Source organism: Hyperolius riggenbachi, chromosome 11 (assembly GCF_040937935.1).
Source record: "Hyperolius riggenbachi isolate aHypRig1 chromosome 11, aHypRig1.pri, whole genome shotgun sequence".
Classification (NCBI taxonomy): Eukaryota; Metazoa; Chordata; class Amphibia; order Anura; family Hyperoliidae; genus Hyperolius; species Hyperolius riggenbachi.
The window spans coordinates 244,217,627-244,238,527 of NC_090656.1; the positions used below are offsets into that span (position 1 = coordinate 244,217,627).

Below are 20,901 nucleotides of genomic sequence, written 5' to 3' on the forward strand. Positions count from 1 at the left end.
GGCAGAAATCACATTGAATGCTAAATGACAGGCCTAAAGTGCTTTAAAACATCTTGCATGTGTATACATCAATCAGGTAGTGTAATTAAGGTACTGCTTCACACTGACACACCAAACTCACCGTGTAACGCACCGCAAACAGCTGTTTGTGTAGTGACGGCCGTGCTGGACTGGTGCGCACCATGGCGAGAGTGCAGGTTTTGGTGGCTTTACAGCCCATATGGTCGGCCTGGCTGATGTAGCTAAATGACAGAACAGTGACTGTCCAGCTGATCAAATTTGGTCTGACCACAATGAAGCAACGACCTTATTATCTTTTGTGTGCCCCCCGAGACACTCATCTAGGCGCCGGTCATTGCTTCATTGTGATACGCAAGCCCCTTCACCACGGCAAGGTAATGATCACGAAGGGGAATGGGCGCATGTACATGCCTTTTCTTTTGTTGTTGCAGCTGCCCGCAGTGCAGCCAGAAAAATTAGGCAGTCATGTACACGCACCCGAAAAATTATTACAGCGGCCGCTGCTAGCAGCGGCCTAAAAAATTCAGCAATCCGCCTGGAGTCCCGGACCCTGTTGGTGGTGGCGGAGAAGGTAGTGAAGCGGCCTGCAGGCAGACATGCTGTGTGGAGGGACTGGGAGCGACGTAGTCTTCTTGGGGCAGGCCAGGCAGCCAGTCACACGGCGTGCAGGCAGAGATGCTGTGTGTGCGGGGACTGACTTAGTCTTGGGGCGGGCAGCAGCCCTCCGGGATCCATGCCTCATTCATTTTGATAAAGGTGAGGTACTTAACACTTTTGTGACTTAGGCGACTTCTCTTCTCTGTGACAATGCCTCCAGCTGCGCTGAAGGTCCTTTCTGAGAGGACGCTTGCGGCAGGGCAGGAGAGAAGTTGGATGGCAAATTGGGACAGCTCTGGCCACAGGTCAAGCCTGCGCACCCAGTAGTTCAAGGGTTCCTCATCGCTGTTCACACACTTAAGGCCAGGTAGTCGGCTACCTGCCGGTCGAGGCGTTGGTGGAGGGTGGATCCGGAAGGGCTACGGCGAGGCGTTGGACTAAAGAACGTCCGCATGTCCGACATCACCATGAGATCGCTGGAGCGTCCTGTCTTTGACTGCGTGGACACGGGAGGAGGATTAGTGGCAGTGGTACCTTGCTGGCGTTGTGCTGTCACATCACCCTTAAAGGCATTGTAAAGCATAGTTGACAGCTGGTTCTGCATGTGCTGCATCCTTTCCACCTTCCGGTGAGTTGGTAACAGGTCCGCCACTTTGTGCCTGTACCGAGGGTCTAGTAGTGTGGCCACCCAGTACAGCTCATTCCCCTTGAGGTTTTTTATACGGGGGTCCCTCAACAGGCAGGACAGCATAAAAGACGACATCTGCACAAAGTCGGATCCAGTACCCTCCATCTCCTCTTGCTCTTCCTCAGTGACGTCACGTAAGTCAACCTCCTCCCCCCAGCCGCGAACAATACCACGGGAAGGTTGAGCAGCACAAGCCCCCTGCGACGCCTGCTGCGGTTGTTCTCCTGCCGCCGTCCCCTCCTCCTCCTCCCCCAAAGAAACACCTTGCTCATCATCCTCTGAGTCTGACTCGTCTTCTGCACACGACCTCTCTTCTTCCTCCTCCTCCCCCCTCTGTGCTGCCGCAGGTGTTGAGGAAACAGCTGGGTCTGATGAAAATTGGTCCCATGCCTGTTCCTGCCGTAACTGTTCCTGGTCACGCTCATTCGCAGCTTCATCCGCCACTCTACGCACAGCACGCTCCAAGAAGTAAGCGTAGGGAATTAAGTCGCTGATGGTGCCCTCACTGCGGCTCACCAGGTTGGTCACCTCCTCAAACGGCCGCATGAGCCTGCATGCATTTTTCATCAGTGTCCAGTTGTCGGGCCAGAACATCCCCATCTTCCCAGACTGTTTCGTTCTACTCCAGTTGTAGAGGTACTGGGTGACGGCTTTCTTCTGTTCTAGCAGGCGGGAGAACATGAGCAGGGTCGAATTCCAGCGAGTGGGGCTATCGCAAATGAGGCGTCTCACTGGCATGTTGTTTTTCCGCTGAATTTCTGCAAATCGTGCCATGGCTGTGTAAGACCGCCTCAAATGCCCACAGAACTTCCTGGCCTGCTTCAGGACATCCGCTAAGCCAGGGTACTTTGCCACAAATCTTTGAACCACTAGATTCATGACATGTGCCATGCAGGGTATGTGTGTCAGCTTCCCCATATGCAAAGCGGCAAGCAGATTGCTGCCGTTGTCGCACACCACGTTGCCTATCTCCAGGTGGTGCGGGGTCAGCCACTCATCCACCTGTTTCTTAAGAGCAGCCAGGAGAGCTGCTCCAGTGTGACTCTCCGCTTTGAGACAAGCCATGTCTAAGATGGCGTGACACCGTCGTACCTGGCATGCAGCATAGGCCCTGCGGAGCTGGGGCTGTGTAGCTGGAGAGGAGAACTGCCACTCAGCCAAGGAGGAGGAGGACAGCGAAGAGCATGTAGCAGGAGGAGAGGAGGTGGCAGGAGGCCTGCCTGCAAGCCGTGGAGGTGTCACAATTTGTTCCGCTGTGCCCTGCTTGCCATCGTTCACCACCAGGTTCACCCAATGGGCTGTGTAGGTAATGTAGCGGCCCTGCCCGTGCTTGGCAGACCAGGCATCCGTGGTCAGGTGTACCCTTGACCCAACGCTCTTCGCAAGAGATGACACCACTTGCCTCTCAACTTCACGGTGCAGTTTGGGGTATGGCCTTTCTCGAAAAATAAGTGCGGCCTGGCATCTTCCACTGCGGTGTTCCGATGGCCACAAATTTACGGAAGGCCTCAGAGTCCACCAGCCGGTATGGTAACAGCTGCCGAGCTAACAGTTCAGCCACGCCAGCTGTCAGACGCCGGGCTAGGGGGTGACTGGCCGAAATTGGCTTCTTCCGCTCAAACATTTCCTTCACGGACACCTGACTGCTGCTGTGGGCAGAGGAGCAGGAACCGCTCAAGGGCAGAGGCGGAGTGGAGGAGGGTGCCTGTGAAGGTGCAAGGGAGAAAGCGGCATAAGCAGATCATGCACCTGAAGGAGGAAGAGGAGAAGGAGGGTGACTTTTCTTTAGTGTGCTGCTGCTGCTTTTGCTCAGGTGGCCATTGTCAGGAATATATTGAGGTGCTGATGATATTAAGGATAACAGGAACATATTCTTTCATTTTTTTCTGCCAGAAGGGAGCAGGTTACCTTGAGTTGCTTGGGGCAAGGAAATGGGTGATTGTCTTGACCATATCAGGTGCTTTGAGTCTGTATGCAGTTCCTCTGAGAGTGCTAATGGGATTATCTGCCTGACTGTTTGAACTCAGGAGACGGCCCATTGTCTCAATACACAAAGCCAGAGGACCAGAGTCTGGAGACTAACACAGGAACGTTTGAAATGTACATGACAGGCTATTAGAAATGGGTGAAGTCCTGTTGATAGCATTTTTTACCTGTGGAAATTAAATCATTAGTGGAGGTGCTATAGTACCCTTTTCATGTATGTGGATCTCTGGAAATCCCATTTATGTCTGAGAACTGAGACAGGAAAAAGCCGTAATCAAGTTTTCACCTGGAGTTGAAAGGCTCACTTCACAATCTTTGATGTATGGACTTTTACCTGGAAATGGAATATGTCTGAGATTTAATTAAAACCTAGTTCCTCCCCTCCCCAAGGAAGTTGCAGCCTCCAGGCGTAGCTCAGAGTATAAAAAGCAGAGGCGGATGCCTAGTGACTGTCTTCTCTCGGAGGTAGCGAATAGCTAGGGAGGATCGCGACTCCTGGTCGAAACGGCGTCCTCCCGTCAAACAACGTTCTAACCTAAGCTGGTAACGTTTTATTTTCCCCCCGTTTATTTTTACGCAAATATCCGTGTGTGTTATCTTTGTAACCTCTTATTTTTGTAACTTTTATCTTGTAACATTTTTACTTTGTTTTTTTGTAATCTTTTTGTATATATTAAGTTCTGCATTGTTCTATGTTTTTCTAGAATATTAAATTATTATTTAATAAGTTTGACTTCTGCCGTACTAAACTAACACTCATAGCCTAGAAGAGACTGAAGTGTAACCGTGTATAAGTTCATGCCTAATTGTACGCTTGAGCAACACTACCGTATGAAATTGTAATTGCATTGTGTGTGGGGGCGTTTGTCATACGTTGGCCTAAGCGCGCAGCTGACCCAACGTACGAACAACGCCAGTGCGAGTAGCGACAGCAGAGTGGCTAACAGTATCGTTCGGAACGACTGTTAGTGGGTCTTTGCTTCACGACAGTGTAGATTGCAACTGTGTGTGTGTGTGTGTGGGTGCGTGGCGTTCCCGTATTTGGCCTAAGCGCAACGCTGACCCAAATACGAAAACGCGGAGTGCGCGCTGAGGACTCGACAGCAGAGTGGAAGTGTCTAGCGAACCGCTAGTGGTGGCAGTGAGAGGTGTTCTGAGGGGTCCCAGCCTTGTTTTAGCTTGACTAAGGCTGCTTCCCCTCTCAGTCTGGTCAAACCCGCAGTCGGGAACCGTATACGCAGGCGTGCCGCGGGCCGGTTCCTGACAGCCATCCCATTCCTGTTTGTGCCTTTTCTGCAGGTGCCTTCGTAAGGCACTTGTCCCTACGTGAGTGTTGGCCTTTCCACGGCTCAATTTTTGTTGGCAGAGCGAACAGATGGCTTTGGTCCAATCTGAGGCACACACATAAAAAAATGTCCACACCGCTGAGTCACCCTGGGATGTGGGCACTATGGGGACCTCAGCAGCTGATGCTGAAGGGCAAGTTGGCTGGCTGTACATAGGTGGCGATACATGGTGCCGGACACTGCCACCAGCTGTTTCTGATGAAGAGCTGCCCCAGCTTCTTTCAGCAACTTCTCTCCTCCTACTACTCTCTGACTCCCCCTCTGAACTGTCCCCCTCTTCATCTCCTCTATTGGGAACATACAGAGGATCCCTATCATCGTCATCATCGTAATCATCCTGCCCAGCTTCGCTTGCCTCAGAAAAATCCAAACGTGTAGGTCCTTCATCCTCCTTACACGTTACATCCATAGTGTTGCCGCGTAACGCAGACATATGAGCTGGCGAAAATTCATCTGGCTGTAACAACAATGGCTGTGCATCAGTGATTTCACCACCACTAAATAATTCTTGCGAAGTGTCAAATGCAGCGGAAGTGGTGCTAGTAGTAGCGCTGGTGGCTGAGCAAGATGAGGTGTTCTGTGTCGCTAAATACTCAACCACGTCCTGACAATCTTGGGAGGTGATGGGACGTGCCTTCTTCCGAGCACTGTACTGTGGGCCAGGTCCACACGAAATTACATTTACACGACCTCGCGCAGACCTGCCGGGTGGCCTTCCTCTGCCACTACCTCTTCCTCTACCTGTTTTGTCCATATCGGGTATGCACGGAGTGGTATATCACACTGCGTGCACTCACGTAGGTAGGTGGGTTCACTTAACTGCACAGGTATGCGCACTGATGCGGTGGGTTCACTGAACAGAACAGGTATACAGTGGCGGGTTCACAGAACAGGTATACAGTGGCGGGTCCACTGAACAGAACAGGTATACAGTGGCGGGTTCACTGAACAGGTATGCAGTGGCGGGTTCACTGAACAGGTATACAGTGGCGGGTCCACTGAACAGAACAGGTATACAGTGGCGGGTCCACTGAACAGAACAGGTATACAGTGGCGGGTTCACAGAACAGGTATGCAGTGGCAGGTTCACTGAACACAACAGGTATGCAGTGGCGTTTTCACTAAACAGGTATACAGTGGCGGGTCCACTGAACAGAACAGGTATGCAGTGGCGGGTTCACAGAACAGGTATGCAGTGGCGGGTTCACTGAACAGGTATACAGTGGCGGGTCCACTGAACAGAACAGGTATACAGTGGCGGGTTCACAGAACAGGTATGCAGTGGCGGGTTCACTGAACAGGTATACAGTGGCGGGTCCACTGAACAGAACAGGTATACAGTGGCGGGTTCACAGAACAGGTATACAGTGGCGGGTCCACTGAACAGAACAGGTATACAGTGGCGGGTTCACAGAACAGGTATGCAGTGGCGGGTTCACTGAACAGGTATACAGTGGCGGGTCCACTGAACAGAACAGGTATACAGTGGCGGGTTCACAGAACAGGTATACAGTGGCGGGTCCACTGAACAGAACAGGTATACAGTGGCGGGTTCACAGAACAGGTATGCAGTGGCGGGTCCACTGAACAGAACAGGTATACAGTGGCGGGTTCACAGAACAGGTATACAGTGGCGGGTCCACTGAACAGAACAGGTATGCAGTGGCGGGTTCACAGAACAGGTATGCAGTGGCGGGTTCACTGAACAGGTATACAGTGGCGGGTTCACTGAACAGGTATACAGTGGCGGGTCCACTGAACAGAACAGGTATACAGTGGCGGGTTCACAGAACAGATATACAGTGGCGGGTCCACTGAACAGAACAGGTATACAGTGGCGGGTTCACAGAACAGGTATGCAGTGGCGGGTTCACTGAACAGGTATACAGTGGCGGGTCCACTGAACAGAACAGGTATACAGTGGCGGGTTCACAGAACAGGTATACAGTGGCGGGTCCACTGAACAGAACAGGTATGCAGTGGCGGGTTCACAGAACAGGTATGCAGTGGCGGGTTCACTTAACAGGTATACAGTGGCGGGTCCACTGAACAGAACAGGTATACAGTGGCGGGTTCACAGAACAGGTATGCAGTGGCAGGTTCACTGAACAGGTATACAGTGGTGGGTGCACTGAACAGAACAGGTATGCAGTGGCGGGATCACTGAACAGGTATGCAGTGGCAGGATCACTGAACAGGTATGCAGTGGCAGGATCACTGAACAGGTATGCAGTGGCAGGATCACTGAACAGGTATGCAGTGGCAGGATCACTGAACAGGTATGCAGTGGCAGGATCACTGAACAGGTATGCAGTGGCAGGATCACTGAACAGGTATGCAGTGGCAGGATCACTGAACAGGTATGCAGTGGCAGGATCACTGAACAGGTATGCAGTGGCAGGATCACTGAACAGGTATGCAGTGGCAGGATCACTGAACAGGTATGCAGTGGCAGGATCACTGAACAGGTATGCAGTGGCAGGATCACTGAACAGGTATGCAGTGGCAGGATCACTGAACAGGTATGCAGTGGCAGGATCACTGAACAGGTATGCAGTGGCAGGATCACTGAACAGGTATGCAGTGGCAGGATCACTGAACAGGTATGCAGTGGCAGGATCACTGAACAGGTATGCAGTGGCAGGATCACTGAACAGGTATGCAGTGGCAGGATCACTGAACAGGTATGCAGTGGCAGGATCACTGAACAGGTATGCAGTGGCAGGATCACTGAACAGGTATGCAGTGGCAGGATCACTGAACAGGTATGCAGTGGCAGGATCACTGAACAGGTATGCAGTGGCAGGATCACTGAACAGGTATGCAGTGGCAGGATCACTGAACAGGTATGCAGTGGCAGGATCACTGAACAGGTATGCAGTGGCAGGATCACTGAACAGGTATGCAGTGGCAGGATCACTGAACAGGTATGCAGTGGCAGGATCACTGAACAGGTATGCAGTGGCAGGATCACTGAACAGGTATGCAGTGGCAGGATCACTGAACAGGTATGCAGTGGCAGGATCACTGAACAGGTATGCAGTGGCAGGATCACTGAACAGGTATGCAGTGGCAGGATCACTGAACAGGTATGCAGTGGCAGGATCACTGAACAGGTATGCAGTGGCAGGATCACTGAACAGGTATGCAGTGGCAGGATCACTGAACAGGTATGCAGTGGCAGGATCACTGAACAGGTATGCAGTGGCAGGATCACTGAACAGGTATGCAGTGGCAGGATCACTGAACAGGTATGCAGTGGCAGGATCACTGAACAGGTATGCAGTGGCAGGATCACTGAACAGGTATGCAGTGGCAGGATCACTGAACAGGTATGCAGTGGCAGGATCACAGTACAGGTATGCAGTGGGCTGAGGGCTCACTGAACAGAACAGGTATGCAGTGGCAGGATCACTGAACAGGTATGCAGTGGGCTCACTGAACAGAACAGGTATGCAGCCAGGAAAAGTTAAGCCTAACTAATCTTTCCCTAGAGACAGACAGCAGCTCGCCCTACTCTCACTAATGCAGGCACACGAGTGGCCGTAATGGCCGCCGCTGCCTGCCTTATATAAGGGGGGGTGGGGCTCCAGGGGCTAGTGTAGCCTAATTGGCTACACTGGGCCTGCTGACTGTGATGTAGAGGGTCAAAGTTGACCCTCAGGTGCATTATGGGGCGAACCGAACTTCCGCAAAACGTTCGCGTGCGGCAACCGCACGCGAACCACGTTCGCCGGCGAACCGTTCGGCCCAACTCTAGTCCTAAGCAAAGGACACGATCAATAACTTAACTGTTAAGGACAAGACTTTTATAAATTAGTGTATTCAGTGCCCAGGGAGAGTGGGGAATAATGGGCAAAGGAAAAAAATGATAGTTGCATTTGGACATAGTTTATAAACTTACCAGCCAGCTACCACCCCTGAACCACAGCTTCCCCCCCCTCCCCCTTCATTACCACCCCCTATAGGCCATGTTCTATATACACAAAACAAGTGACCTAAATGCAATACTTTGTACTACATATCATTGCAATATGTCATAATATATTTATTATATATATTGTTCACTACTCTGTGAGCTGGGCAACCACCGCCTCCCTATCATTTTTAACAATTTTAGTGAATTTTATCCTTTTTGGCACCTCTGTACATCTCTACGATAACCAGGCAACTGGTATTCTTTTAAAAGAAATAATTATGGCACCCTTCCTATCCCTCTCACTTCAGGTGTACTTTAAATAGTCATAATATAGGTAATAACGTTTTTTTTATTGTTCCCGTGGAACCCTGGTCTGCACTCCACCACTGCAAGGCTGACATATAGAGGTTATGTCAGTGGGCGGGGCTAAGTGAGGCCTGTGGTCAGAACAAGGAACCTCCACTACATTCAGGGGCGTAACTAGGAATCACCGGGCCCCCCTGCAGAAATTCTGATGCCCCCCCCCCCAACGGGGCCTGCTCAGGGCTGTTTTGGGGTGCTGGAGGGGTCGCAGCATGTGGGGACAGCCATGGCCCTTCACCTTGGGCTCTCCTGTCTGCGCTCCTCTCCAGCATCAATATCAGTCTCTGTGCAGGCGGCGGACAGCGGCAGATACACATACCTTCCTGCGTTCCACTGCGGATGTTCCTCGCTCTAGTGTCTGACACTACTTCCTGTTTATACAGGAAGTAGCGGCAGGCGCTAGAAAAAGGAACATCCGCGGTGGAACGCAAGGAGTACAGTCCGGATGACGTCGGTGCAACTCTGAGAGCCGATCGCACAGGCTCAGTGGTCATCTTGCACTGGAGGGAACCCCGGACCACCAGCGTGGAGCTGAGCTGTGGCAAGGGCACAGGACGGCTAACGGGCTGGAGGAAGCCCTAGGTAAGTGGATTTTTTTTTTTTTTTTTAGTTTACTCAGATGTGTCCTTTAAAGAGGAGCTCTCAGCCATACTATTTCAGACCCCTCCCCCCCACATATATCAAGTGGATAAATACTTGCTCTACTTACATAACACATGTGTTGCACTGTCCACATTTTTATTTTAGTGATTTTTCTATAGTAAAAAAAAAAGAGAAAATCCTGCTTAGGATTTTCCATTTTGTCTGTGTCTATCTTGAAGCCAATCCTGACATCATTTCCTCCCTCACTCTGTCTGTGTATGCATTGCCCGCCCTCCTCCCAGCCTTCAGACACTCCCACCCAGCTCTGCATTAAAAAGTGCATTGTCTCAGCATGAGAAATACTGGCCAATCAGAGGAACAGAGGTGTGGGAGGGGAAAACAGGAGGGAAAGAGGCTTCAGCCAATCAGGCCGCATTAGTTAAGTCTGAGGGAAAAGTAAAGAAGCAAAAAAAAAAACCCAACATGCCCTGCAACTTCCTTTTGTGCGGCAGATGTACCAAATAAGAGCCAGGGAAACTGGAGAATGATGTTTTATGGAGAAGAAAAGTAACAGTGATTGTTAATGTTTGGATTGCCCGGTTAGGATCATTATTACTTGTTTACTAGATAAAAATAAAGAATAGGTTTTATGCCCGACTGTTACACTTTAGAAGGCATTTTACTGAAAAGGTGTGAAAATATCACTCCTTCAAACTCGGATGAAAAAGGAGAATTAAAGTGGATCCGAGATGAAAAACTAACTATAACAAGTAACCTGTCTATATATCTTATCTAAAGTTTAGTTTACACAGCAAATCTAGCTGCAAGTAGAATATGATTATTTCTTCCTGTGATACAATGACAGCAGCCATGTTGTTTGTAAACATTACACAGAGGCAGGCTTATCTGTATCTTCTGTGAAAAAAAAACAACTAATCCCCCCTCCTCCTCCCTCCTCCCATCTGCCTCTAAAATCTCTGGCTAGTAACACCTCCTCCTCCTCCCCCTGCCCAGACTGAGCTCCCATGAGCCCTTGCTACTGCCAAGGCTCTCTGAAAAACTATGGGCGAGGCTTGTTTAGTTTATAGGGAATTAGAGTATTAAAACAAAACAAAAGTATTTGGCTTGAGGAATGCCCTATAAACAATAGGAGGGGATTACAATTATGCAATGTGTAGAAGTACATCTCGGATCCACTTTAAGGTAAGGGCCATGGTGTATTTTATTGTGTTTTGAACACAATGTTACGGGAATTGCACGGGCTTCCTGGTTGTAAGCATAGTGTTCTTTTCCACTGCGGCAATCAGGCGCTATGCGATTTTTACCTAAGCGCAATCGCACTGCTTGTTGAAGTTTTCCCACAATAGCTCTTAGGTAGTAGTCTATCACGCCAAGCGTAACAACAATTGCACAATAAAACGGCACTGCGAAGTAAAGGAAATTGCATTTGAAAAACGCTGCAAACCACATTCAGAAAGGCAGCGTGTTTGTGGTCAGGATTTAGGCCTTGTTTGCATCTAAAATTGCAATCGCTGACGCCAAGCAGTTTGCGATTTTGTGTGTGATTATTTTTAGCGCTTCCCTGCGTTTTTTTTGTAAAGCGCTTTTATAAGCGCTTTTTTGCAGAGCGATTTTGTTTTTTCACATTCTGACGCAAGTCTGGAAGTGAACTCTCTGACCCGGAAAAGAATAAATAAAATGTTATTAAAAGTGATGGGGAAATCGCTATACAAAGCGCTTTTTCAAGCACTTTGCGATTTCCCTGTACCTTCCATTGAGCCAAATTGCTCCAAAAATGGCCCAGGCAGCTCTTTGCTGAGCGGATTGGAATCGAACGGCTCAGATGTGAGCTCTCTCATAGGGAATCATTGCACAAACGCTTTTAGGGCGATTTTTGAAAATCGCCGGTGCCTAAAAAAGGCCAAAAGCGTCCTTAGTGTGAACAGGTCCTTACAGTGGAAATGGGCTCGCAGGAAGTAGGCGGTTGCCATGTTTGCTTCATACATAGCCCAGAAGTTTGCCACCTGTGTTTTCTCTTGGAAATGAGATTTTGTTCACACTCTGCTTCACCAGCCTTGTCCTCCTTTCTGTTCTCAGTACCGCTCCATAAACCATCGGGTGGACCTGAGCTCCCTGCAGCTGTACCGCTGGTATTACTCCGATGCGTGCCAATGGTAAGCACTCACTTTTATTTCCTCAACATGGGAAAACATCCCAGCTGCTAGTTGTAGACAGAACATGTGTTGTGTGTGTGTGTGTTACCGCCTCCCCGATCCAGGGCGTCCTAATAGCACTTGCTGATTAAAGCGGGATGAATCATACTAAAATGAAAAAAAAAGTCGGTCAGGTTGAGGTAAGTGTAGAGGTACTGCTTCTGCTTCCCATACATAAGGTTGTGTGTTCGACTGCTGGACCCTACTTTAAGATTGCAACTGATCTGGGAGCAAGCCCACCACAACCTTGCAGACTTTTAAGCTTGGGAGGAGGCAGTGTTAATACTCAACCTGGACAATTTAAAAAAATAATAAAAAAAGTTTCCTTAAAAATAAGTACAATTGAACGGAGCTGCAGATCAGACATTACCACTCCTCCGGGTAAGCCTCGGGGTATTTCTGGGGCTGCAAGGATAGATAAAATTCTGCATCAGAATTCACAGTGGCTTGTTCTCTCTACAGGGTTCATAGAGTTTTAGAATTAAAAGGGGCACTTTTTTCATGTTAATATTATTTGTATTTAGCATTAAGGTGGCCACACACCATACCATTTTTTAAATATCTGTTCAATTCAAGAATGGCAAATAATTTTTCTGACTGATTGTAACAATATTAAAAATCTGACCAATGTACCACACACGTATGTTCAGTTTTTCCCCAATCATGAATAAAATAATGGAAAGCTCAGAATAAATTGATTGGAACTGTACATCAAGCAATTGACAATCCATCACACATCATACAATTCTTGATAAAGTTTGTCTGAAATTTCCAACGTGTCCAATCTCAAAAAATCTAAATTCAAAAAGTTTTCGTTTTTTCGGGACAACTGATCTAAATTATTGAATTAGTGAAAAATGTGATCTTTTAATTGTATGGTGTGTGTGGACACCTTGCGGCCTGGAACACACTACAAAACGCTATCACTAATCGCAATCGCTAGCGTTTTGTATGAGCAGTTTGTAAGCGATTTCATGAGCGTTTTAGGGAGCGATTTTAGAAAGTGTAATCAGTTTGCCAGCGGTTGTTTAGCGATTAGCGTTTTAAAGTCTGATTGGTCCTTTAAATTTTTAATTTTGTTAGTGTGCAGTAACTTTAAAACGCAAAATCGCTCCGTGCAAGTTTTGATGAGCGATTATATACTTTACATTGAAGCGCAAACGCTCCCAAAATGCTGCATGTCCTGCGTTTGAGATTTTGCTAATCGCACTCGCTGCTGTGGAATTTGCCCCATCCATTTTCATTGGCTGAGCGTTTAGGGAAATCGCTAGTGATTTATCACGCTCCGTAAACGCTCAAGAAATCGCTCTAGTGGGTTCCAGCCCTGAGTGTTATCACTCTTCCCAGAATTGAGTGGCTAAAAGTGGTAGAATGATGTCACTGGATAGAATCACACCGATTAAGTATAGGCAGCTAGAGAGCCCCCCCCCCCCCCGATTAGGCAGCCAGAGAGTGACCCCGGGGTGTGTGCAGGTAGCTAGAGTGTGCCCACCATTATGGGTAATCAAAGACTCTCTCCCCTCCCCTAGTATAGATGGCAAGAGAAGTCCCCAAAGTGCAGGTGGCAGAGTTCTCCCCCCCCCCCCCAGGTAAGGTAAAAAGACTGCACCCTAACCCCCCCCCCCCCCACCCCCCCAGTGTAAGTAGCCAGGCAGTGCTCCCCATGTTATACGTAGCCAGAGAGCCCCCACTAGTGCAGGTAGCCAAAGAATGCCCCTTCAGTCTTCATAATAGCTAGCCAGAGTGTGCCTCCCCATTCAGTGTCGGTTGAACACAAAAGAGAAGGCCATGTCTGGCTACATATCTGTAAGCAGCAGCTGCATAGTGTAATGGTTAAGGGCTCTGCCTCCGACACAGGAGACCAGAGTTCAAATCTCAGTTCTGTCTGTTCAGTAAGCCAGCACCTATTCAGTAGGGGACCTTAGGCAAGTCTTCCTAACACTGCTACTTCCTATAGAGTGTGCCCTAGTGGCTGCAGCTCTGGTGCTTTGAGTCTGCCAGGAGAAAAGTGTGATATAAATGTTATTTGTCTTGGATTATTTGTCTCTTGCATTGAGCATAAATGGTACATGCTAGGCTAGTTTCAGCTACTTTCAGCTACTTTCAGCTAGTAGTGTTGGTGGTATAATGGATATGTTAATTACCTACCATACACTGAGACCTGGGTTCAAATCCCAGTTACGGTATGTAAGCCGTTTTTTTGAAATACTGGAATTCCCTGGCAGATGAGAAGGGGAGGAGGGTGGACCCACAAGAGGCTAATTAAAATCTCCCTAGCAGAGTGTGTAGCAGCTGTCCCTTAACTAATTAGTGTAGACAGACAAGTGAGTCAAATGGTATTAAGACCTTGCTTAGAGGAGGGAGGGGGAGCGGGCTTCCAGCATTGAGAGCAGTGTGTTTGGGAACAATGTGCCTGCTGACTGTGATGTAGAGGGTCAAAGTTTTGCTCCATAGAGCATTATGGGGCGAATCGAACTTCCGGGAAAGTTCGCCTTTGGCAGGCGAACGCGAACCACCGAAGTTCGCCTGGAACCGTTCGCCGGTGAACCGTTCGCGACATCTCTAGTCCCTAGTGCAATATTTGAATGACAATTTTTTGATTTGGAAATAAAGGTGTATTTTATTTTTATATCAATAATTACAAGCCCTTATTGGCAAAAATAACAGTAATATACCCTCATGACATGCATATTTAAAGAGCTGTGTTCCTAAGGTAACTATTTTCTGTGTGTATTTTTTTTTAAATGCCATCACTTTTTTTTAATCATTATTATTATTATTATTATTATTATTATTATTATTATTATTTTACAAGTGTTTTATTTTGACCACTATGGGGAGAATGGGAGAAGGGTTAATATCTAATGGGGGATTTATTTCTTAAAGCGGAATGAAACCCAGCATTTCTTCTTTGCTCAAAAAGGTTTAAAGCATATTATATACTACTATTATATACTGCCACCATTTTTTACTAGAACAGCATTTAACTAGTTAAACACAGGACTTGCAAGCTCAGTGCAGAGAATCCTGGATGCATCCAAACTGGAGATAATGTTTTCTTGTGTTTACTTATTTGTATCAAGTGAGGAATGTGACACATTCTATGACTGTGCAGACTCTCCTGAACACAGACAGACAATCAGAAAGGATTTCTGGGGACATTACAAGATGAATAAAACCAGTTATGAATAAAATGCAAAGTCAACTCTCAGAGCAAAAAAATTTACTTTGGGAACTTGTAATTTCTAAATGAATAATAACACTTATGCACAAAAGCAAATATAATAACCGTATGGCATATAAAAAGTAGGAAAACATGTTTTTATTGAATATTATGTCAGGGTTTTATACCGCTTTAATGTATTTTACATGTGCTTTTACTTTTTTTTTTCCCACTAGATATCCCCCCCACACTTTATCCTGTATACTAAACAGTGCACAAAACGTTTTGTGTGTGTTTGTGATGCCGGTGATTATACGTTACGGGCACTTTTATCTGCTTTAGGAGCACATGTTCCCATTCACTGTTCAGTGCTCGGCGGGAGCGCGCACGCACCCCTAGTAAATATAAAGATGTGTATCTAGACCCCTAGTTGTGAAGTCTAGAGGGTCGTAGATACACGATGCAGCGGTGGGGAAGAGGTTAAACTAACCATCGGTGTTTGTGACCTAGATTGTGTCTGTTTACCAGACCAGTAAGTGTTCTCATAGATGCGCATGTCGTGCTTCACTTGTCGCGGGTCCTATCCTGTGACAAATAGGATGACTTTTGCCATGGGCACCACACAGGTCTGTGACCTTCAGCTTTAGGTTTAAAGTGTTTTTGTTGTCACTGGTTTACTTAAAGGACACCCGAGGCGAAAATAAACTAATGAAATAAACGATTGTATCTATCTTCCTTCTCCTAAAAATGACTTTTTAAGATATTCCACAGTTTAGCTTTATGTTTAAATCTACTTTTTAAGTTTTTTTTTTTTTTTTAACTGTTTTATTGTTTTTGCTCAATGACACATTCATTGAAGTATGCCAGAGCTAAAATCTATGAACTATTGATCCTTTTTATCTCTTTCCTGCTCTCAGAAGCCATTTTCTGGTGGGAAAGTGTTTTATAGTTGGAATTTCTTATCAGTGAGGGTCACACTGTAGTCACTTCCTGTCTGAGTCAGGACTGAGTCAGCCACTTACAAACCTGATATTTAACTCTTTTAGGCAGAGAAAGAACAAAAGCAACACAGCCTAGTTATTTGTGTTATTGGCACTGTACATACACATGTCTATCTCATCATGTCACACGTCACCTCGGGTATCCTTTAAGGCCTGGTGCACACCAAAAACCGCTAGCAGATCCGCAAAATGCTAGCAGATTTTGAAACGCTTTTTCTTCTTTTTCTGTAGCGTTTCAGCTGGCATTTGGTGTAGTAGATTTCATGTATTGTTACAGTAAAGCTGTTACTGAGCAGCTACTGTAACAAAAACCGCCTGCCAAACCGCTCTGAAGTGCCGTTTTTCAGAGCGGTTTGCGTTTTTCCTATACTTAACATTGAGGCAGAAACGCATCCGCAATCCAAAATCTGCAGCAGCCCGGGAGTATGTGTTTCTGCAAACCGCAGCAGAACTGCTCTGGTGTGCACTAGGCCTAAGAGCGTGTTTTGTAAACTGATATATTGTTTTAATCTTTCAGGATACTGAATGTAACGATATTTGTGAATTTGGCTCTCGCCTTCATCGAGAAGCCCTCCTCTCTGACCGTCACGTCAGACGTACGTTATCGCAAAGCAGCCTGGGAGCCCCCCTGCGGACTGACGGAAGGGGTGGAGCTTGTGACATTTCTTGTGTTTATCACAGATCTGTCCGTGAAGGTAATTCAGAGATCAATTCCAACAACTGATCTAACAAGAATGATGCTTGTATTTGCCTTTGCCTGGAGTTCTTCCTCCTCACCATTTATAAAAAGCAGTGCCGTAGCTTACCACTAGAGGTCTCTTTCTTTTCACTTTCAGCTTCTTGGCAGTAACCCAGAGTCAGGCTCTTGATGGGAAAAAAAGGTCAGGAGCTGTAATCCCGAGCCTGACTAGGTAGCCGCCGGGAGGTATGCAGCAGACAGTGCTGTGTGGCGGCGTTTCTACTCTCCTCCCCTGGGATCTAGACGCTGGCTGCCATTCTTCTTCCAGTCCTCGGAGGCTCTGGATCCCTCGGGGGAGATCACCGTTTGTTGGCATGATGACAACTGCTATTGCACAAAAGCATTAAAAACATGGCAGACTCTCTACAGTTGCCCTTTTCTGATCACCAGCTTCATCATGGAGGAGGGGAAGAGGGTTCCAGTGCCGACCTGTGACGCTCTAGTGACCTCCATGCCCGAGAGAGTTAAAGAGAATCTGTAATAAATAAAGTGCCCTGGGGGTACTTGCCTCGGGAGGGGGAAGCGTCTGGATATTATTGAAGTTTCCTCCTGTGCAGCACAGATCCAGCATTGGGACCCCCAGACAGCAGCAGACATCAATATTTACCTTTGGGATGCAGCGCAGATGCAGTTCCATCTTCCACCTCAGCCTCCGGCAGCAATAGCCGAGCCCCATCGGGTTTCGCTCTACCGGGCAGGCATCCCGCGCTTAGGCGTGGTTATTGCTGCTGGAGCCCGAGGGGGAAGCCGGTACTGCGCCCCATGCGTTGGATTCCATAGGTGAATATCTCTGCGTGCTGCAGGTGCTAATCACCTACAAGCTTGTCAGCAGATTTTCAGGGGGAACCAGCACTGGATGGGGCTACACAAGAGGATGGCAGAAGCCTCATTGGGATCCAGAGGCCACCGCCTCCCAAAGCGAGTACCCCCAGGCCACTTTATTTTCTTTTTAATTACAGATTCTCTTTAACCGCTTGAGGACCGCAGTGCTAAATCCCCCCCTAGTGACCAGGCCATTTTTCTCTAAATAGGCCACTGCAGCTTTAAGGCCTAGCTGCAGAGCCGCACAACTCAGCACACAAGTGACCCCCCCTCCATTTCTCCCCACCAACAGAGCTCTCTGTTGGTGGGGTCTGATTGCTCCCCCAATGTTTTTTTTTTTTTTTACAAAACCGGGGACGGGGAGGTAGGGAGAGGTATTATAATATAAAGAAAAATGGCAACATTTAACAAAAAAAAACATCTGGGGTAGCAATCAGACCCCACCAAGAGAGCTCTGTTGGTGGGGAGAAAAGGGGGGTAACGGATCACTTGTGTGCAGTGTTGTGCGGCCCTGCAGCTTGGCCTTAAAGCTGCAGTGGCCTATTTAGAGAAAAATGGCCTGGTCACTAGGTGGGTTTAGCCTATCACAGCGAATCGCTCTCCTGTCTCCCAGGTGGCCAGCCGTGTCACACGGGCTCTGCACAATGACATGCCTCTGTGTCCTGCTGCTGCTGCTGCCAGTCCCCCCGGGCTCTGCACAATGACATGCCTCTGTGTCTTTCTGCTGCCGCCAGTCCCCCCGGGCTCTGCACAATGACATGCCTCTGTGTCCTGCTGTCGCTGCCAGTCCCCCCGGGCTCTGCACAGTGACATGCCTCTGTGTCTTTCTGCTGCTGCCAGTCCCCCCGGACTCTGCACAATGACATGCCTCTGTGTCTTTCTGCTGCTGCCAGTCCCCCCGGACTCTGCACAATGACATGCCTCTGTGTCCTTCTGCTGCTGGCGCCAGTCCCTCCGGGCTCTGCACAATGACATGCCTCTGTGTCCTGCTGTCGCTGCCAGTCCCCCCGGACTCTGCACAATGACATGCCTCTGTGTCGTTCTGCTGCTGCCAGTCCCCCCGGGCTCTGCACAATGACATGCCTCTGTGTCCTTCTGCTGCTGGCGCCAGTCCCTCCGGGCTCTGCACAATGACATGCCTCTGTGTCCTTCTGCTGCTGCTGCCAGTCCCCCCGGGCTCTGCACAATGACATGCCTCTGTGTCCTTCTGCTGCTGGCGCCAGTCCCTCCGGGCTCTGCACAATGACATGCCTCTGTGTCCTTCTGCTGCTGCTGCCAGTCCCCCCTGGCTCTGCACAATGACATGCCTCTGTGTCCTGCTGTCGCTGCCAGTCCCCCCGGACTCTGCACAATGACATGCCTCTGTGTCCTGCTGTCGCTGCCAGTCCCTCCGGGCTCTGCACAATGACATGCCTCTGTGTCGTTCTGCTGCTGCCAGTCCCCCCGGGCTCTGCACAATGACATGCCTCTGTGTCCTTCTGCTGCTGGCGCCAGTCCCTCCGGGCTCTGCACAATGACATGCCTCTGTGTCCTGCTGTCGCTGCCAGTCCCCCCGGACTCTGCACAATGACATGCCTCTGTGTCCTGCTGTCGCTGCCAGTCCCCCCGGACTCTGCACAATGACATGCCTCTGTGTCCTTCTGCTGCTGCCAGTCCCCCCGGACTCTGCACAATGACATGCCTCTGTGTCGTTCTGCTGCTGCCAGTCCCTCCGGGCTCTGCACAATGACATGCCTCTGTGTCCTGCTGTCGCTGCCTGTCCCCCCTGGCTCTGCACAATGACATGCCTCTGTGTCCTTCTGCTGCTGGCGCCAGTCCCTCCGGGCTCTGCACAATGACATGCCTCTGTGTCCTTCTGCTGCTGCTGCCAGTCCCCCCGGGCTCTGCACAATGACATGCCTCTGTGTCCTGCTGTCGCTGCCAGTCCCTCCGGGCTCTGCACAATGACATGCCTCTGTGTCCTGCTGCTGCTGCTGCTGCCAGTCCCCCCGGGCTCTGCACAATGACATGCCTCTGTGTCCTTCTGCTGCTGCCGCCAGTCCCCCCGGGCTCTGCACAATGACATGCCTCTGTGTCCTGCTGTCGCTGCCAGTCCTCTCGGGCTCTGCACAATGACATGCCTCTGTGTCCTGCTGCTGCTGCTGCCAGTCCCCCCGGGCTCTGCACAATGACATGCCTCTGTGTCCTGCTGCTGCTGCTGCCAGTCCCCCCGGGCTCTGCACAATGACATGCCTCTGTGTCCTGCTGCTGCTGCTGCCAGTCCCCCCGGGCTCTGCACAATGACATGCCTCTGTGTCCTTCTGCTGCTGGCGCCAGTCCCCCCTGGCTCTGCACAATGACATGCCTCTGTGTCGTTCTGCTGCTGCCAGTCCCCCCGGGCTCTGCACAATGACATGCCTCTGTGTCCTTCTGCTGCTGGCGCCAGTCCCTCCGGGCTCTGCACAATGACATGCCTCTGTGTCCTTCTGCTGCTGCTGCCAGTCCCCCCGGGCTCTGCACAATGACATGCCTCTGTGTCCTGCTGTCGCTGCCTGTCCCCCCGGGCTCTGCACAATGACATGCCTCTGTGTCCTGCTGCTGCTGCCAGTCCCCCCGGACTCTGCACAATGACATGCCTCTGTGTCCTTCTGCTGCTGCCAGTCCCCCGGGCTCTGCACAATGACATGCCTCTGTGTCCTTCTGCTGCTGCTGCCAGTCCCCCCAGGCTCTGCACAATGACATGCCTCTGTGTCCTTCTGCTGCTGCCAGTCCCCCCGGGCTCTGCACAATGACATGCCTCTGTGTCCTTCTGCTGCTGCTGCCAGTCCCCCCAGGCTCTGCACAATGACATGCCTCTGTGTCCTTCTGCTGCTGCTGCCAGTCCCCCCGGGCTCTGCACAATGACATGCCTCTGTGTCCTGCTGTCGCTGCCTGTCCCCCCGGGCTCTGCACAATGACATGCCTCTGTGTCCTTCTGCTGCCACCAGTCCCCCCGGGCTCTGCACAATAACATGCCTCTGTGTCCTGCTGTCGCTGCCAGTCCCCCCGGGCTCTGCACAATGACATGCCTCTGTGTCCTTCTGCTGCTGCCAGTCCCCCCGGGCTCTGCACAATGACATGCCTCTGTGTCCTTCTGCTGCTGCCAGTCCCCCCGGGCTCTGCACAATGACATGCCTCTGTGTCCTTCTGCTGCTGCTGCCAGTCCCCCCGGGCTCTGCACAATGACATGCCTCTGTGTCCTTCTGCTGCTGCCAGTCCCCCCGGGCTCTGCACAATGACATGCCTCTGTGTCCTTCTGCTGCTGCTGCCAGTCCCCCCAGGCTCTGCACAATGACATGCCTCTGTGTCCTTCTGCTGCTGCTGCCAGTCCCCCCGGGCTCTGCACAATGACATGCCTCTGTGTCCTGCTGTCGCTGCCTGTCCCCCCGGGCTCTGCACAATGACATGCCTCTGTGTCCTTCTGCTGCCACCAGTCCCCCCGG

General features: G+C 49.8%; 1 protein-coding gene across 1 annotated transcript in view; it reads left to right on the forward strand.

The window, feature by feature from the left end:
* The window catches only part of TPCN2 (two pore segment channel 2), a 131,471-nt gene that overhangs the window by 37,040 nt on the left and 73,530 nt on the right, over nucleotides 1–20,901 (forward strand). Inside the window, exons 3-4 of the mRNA XM_068261638.1 lie at nucleotides 11,600–11,676; nucleotides 16,397–16,574. Coding sequence (XP_068117739.1) covers nucleotides 11,600–11,676; nucleotides 16,397–16,574 — 255 coding nt within the window. The remainder of the gene's footprint in view (nucleotides 1–11,599; nucleotides 11,677–16,396; nucleotides 16,575–20,901) is intronic.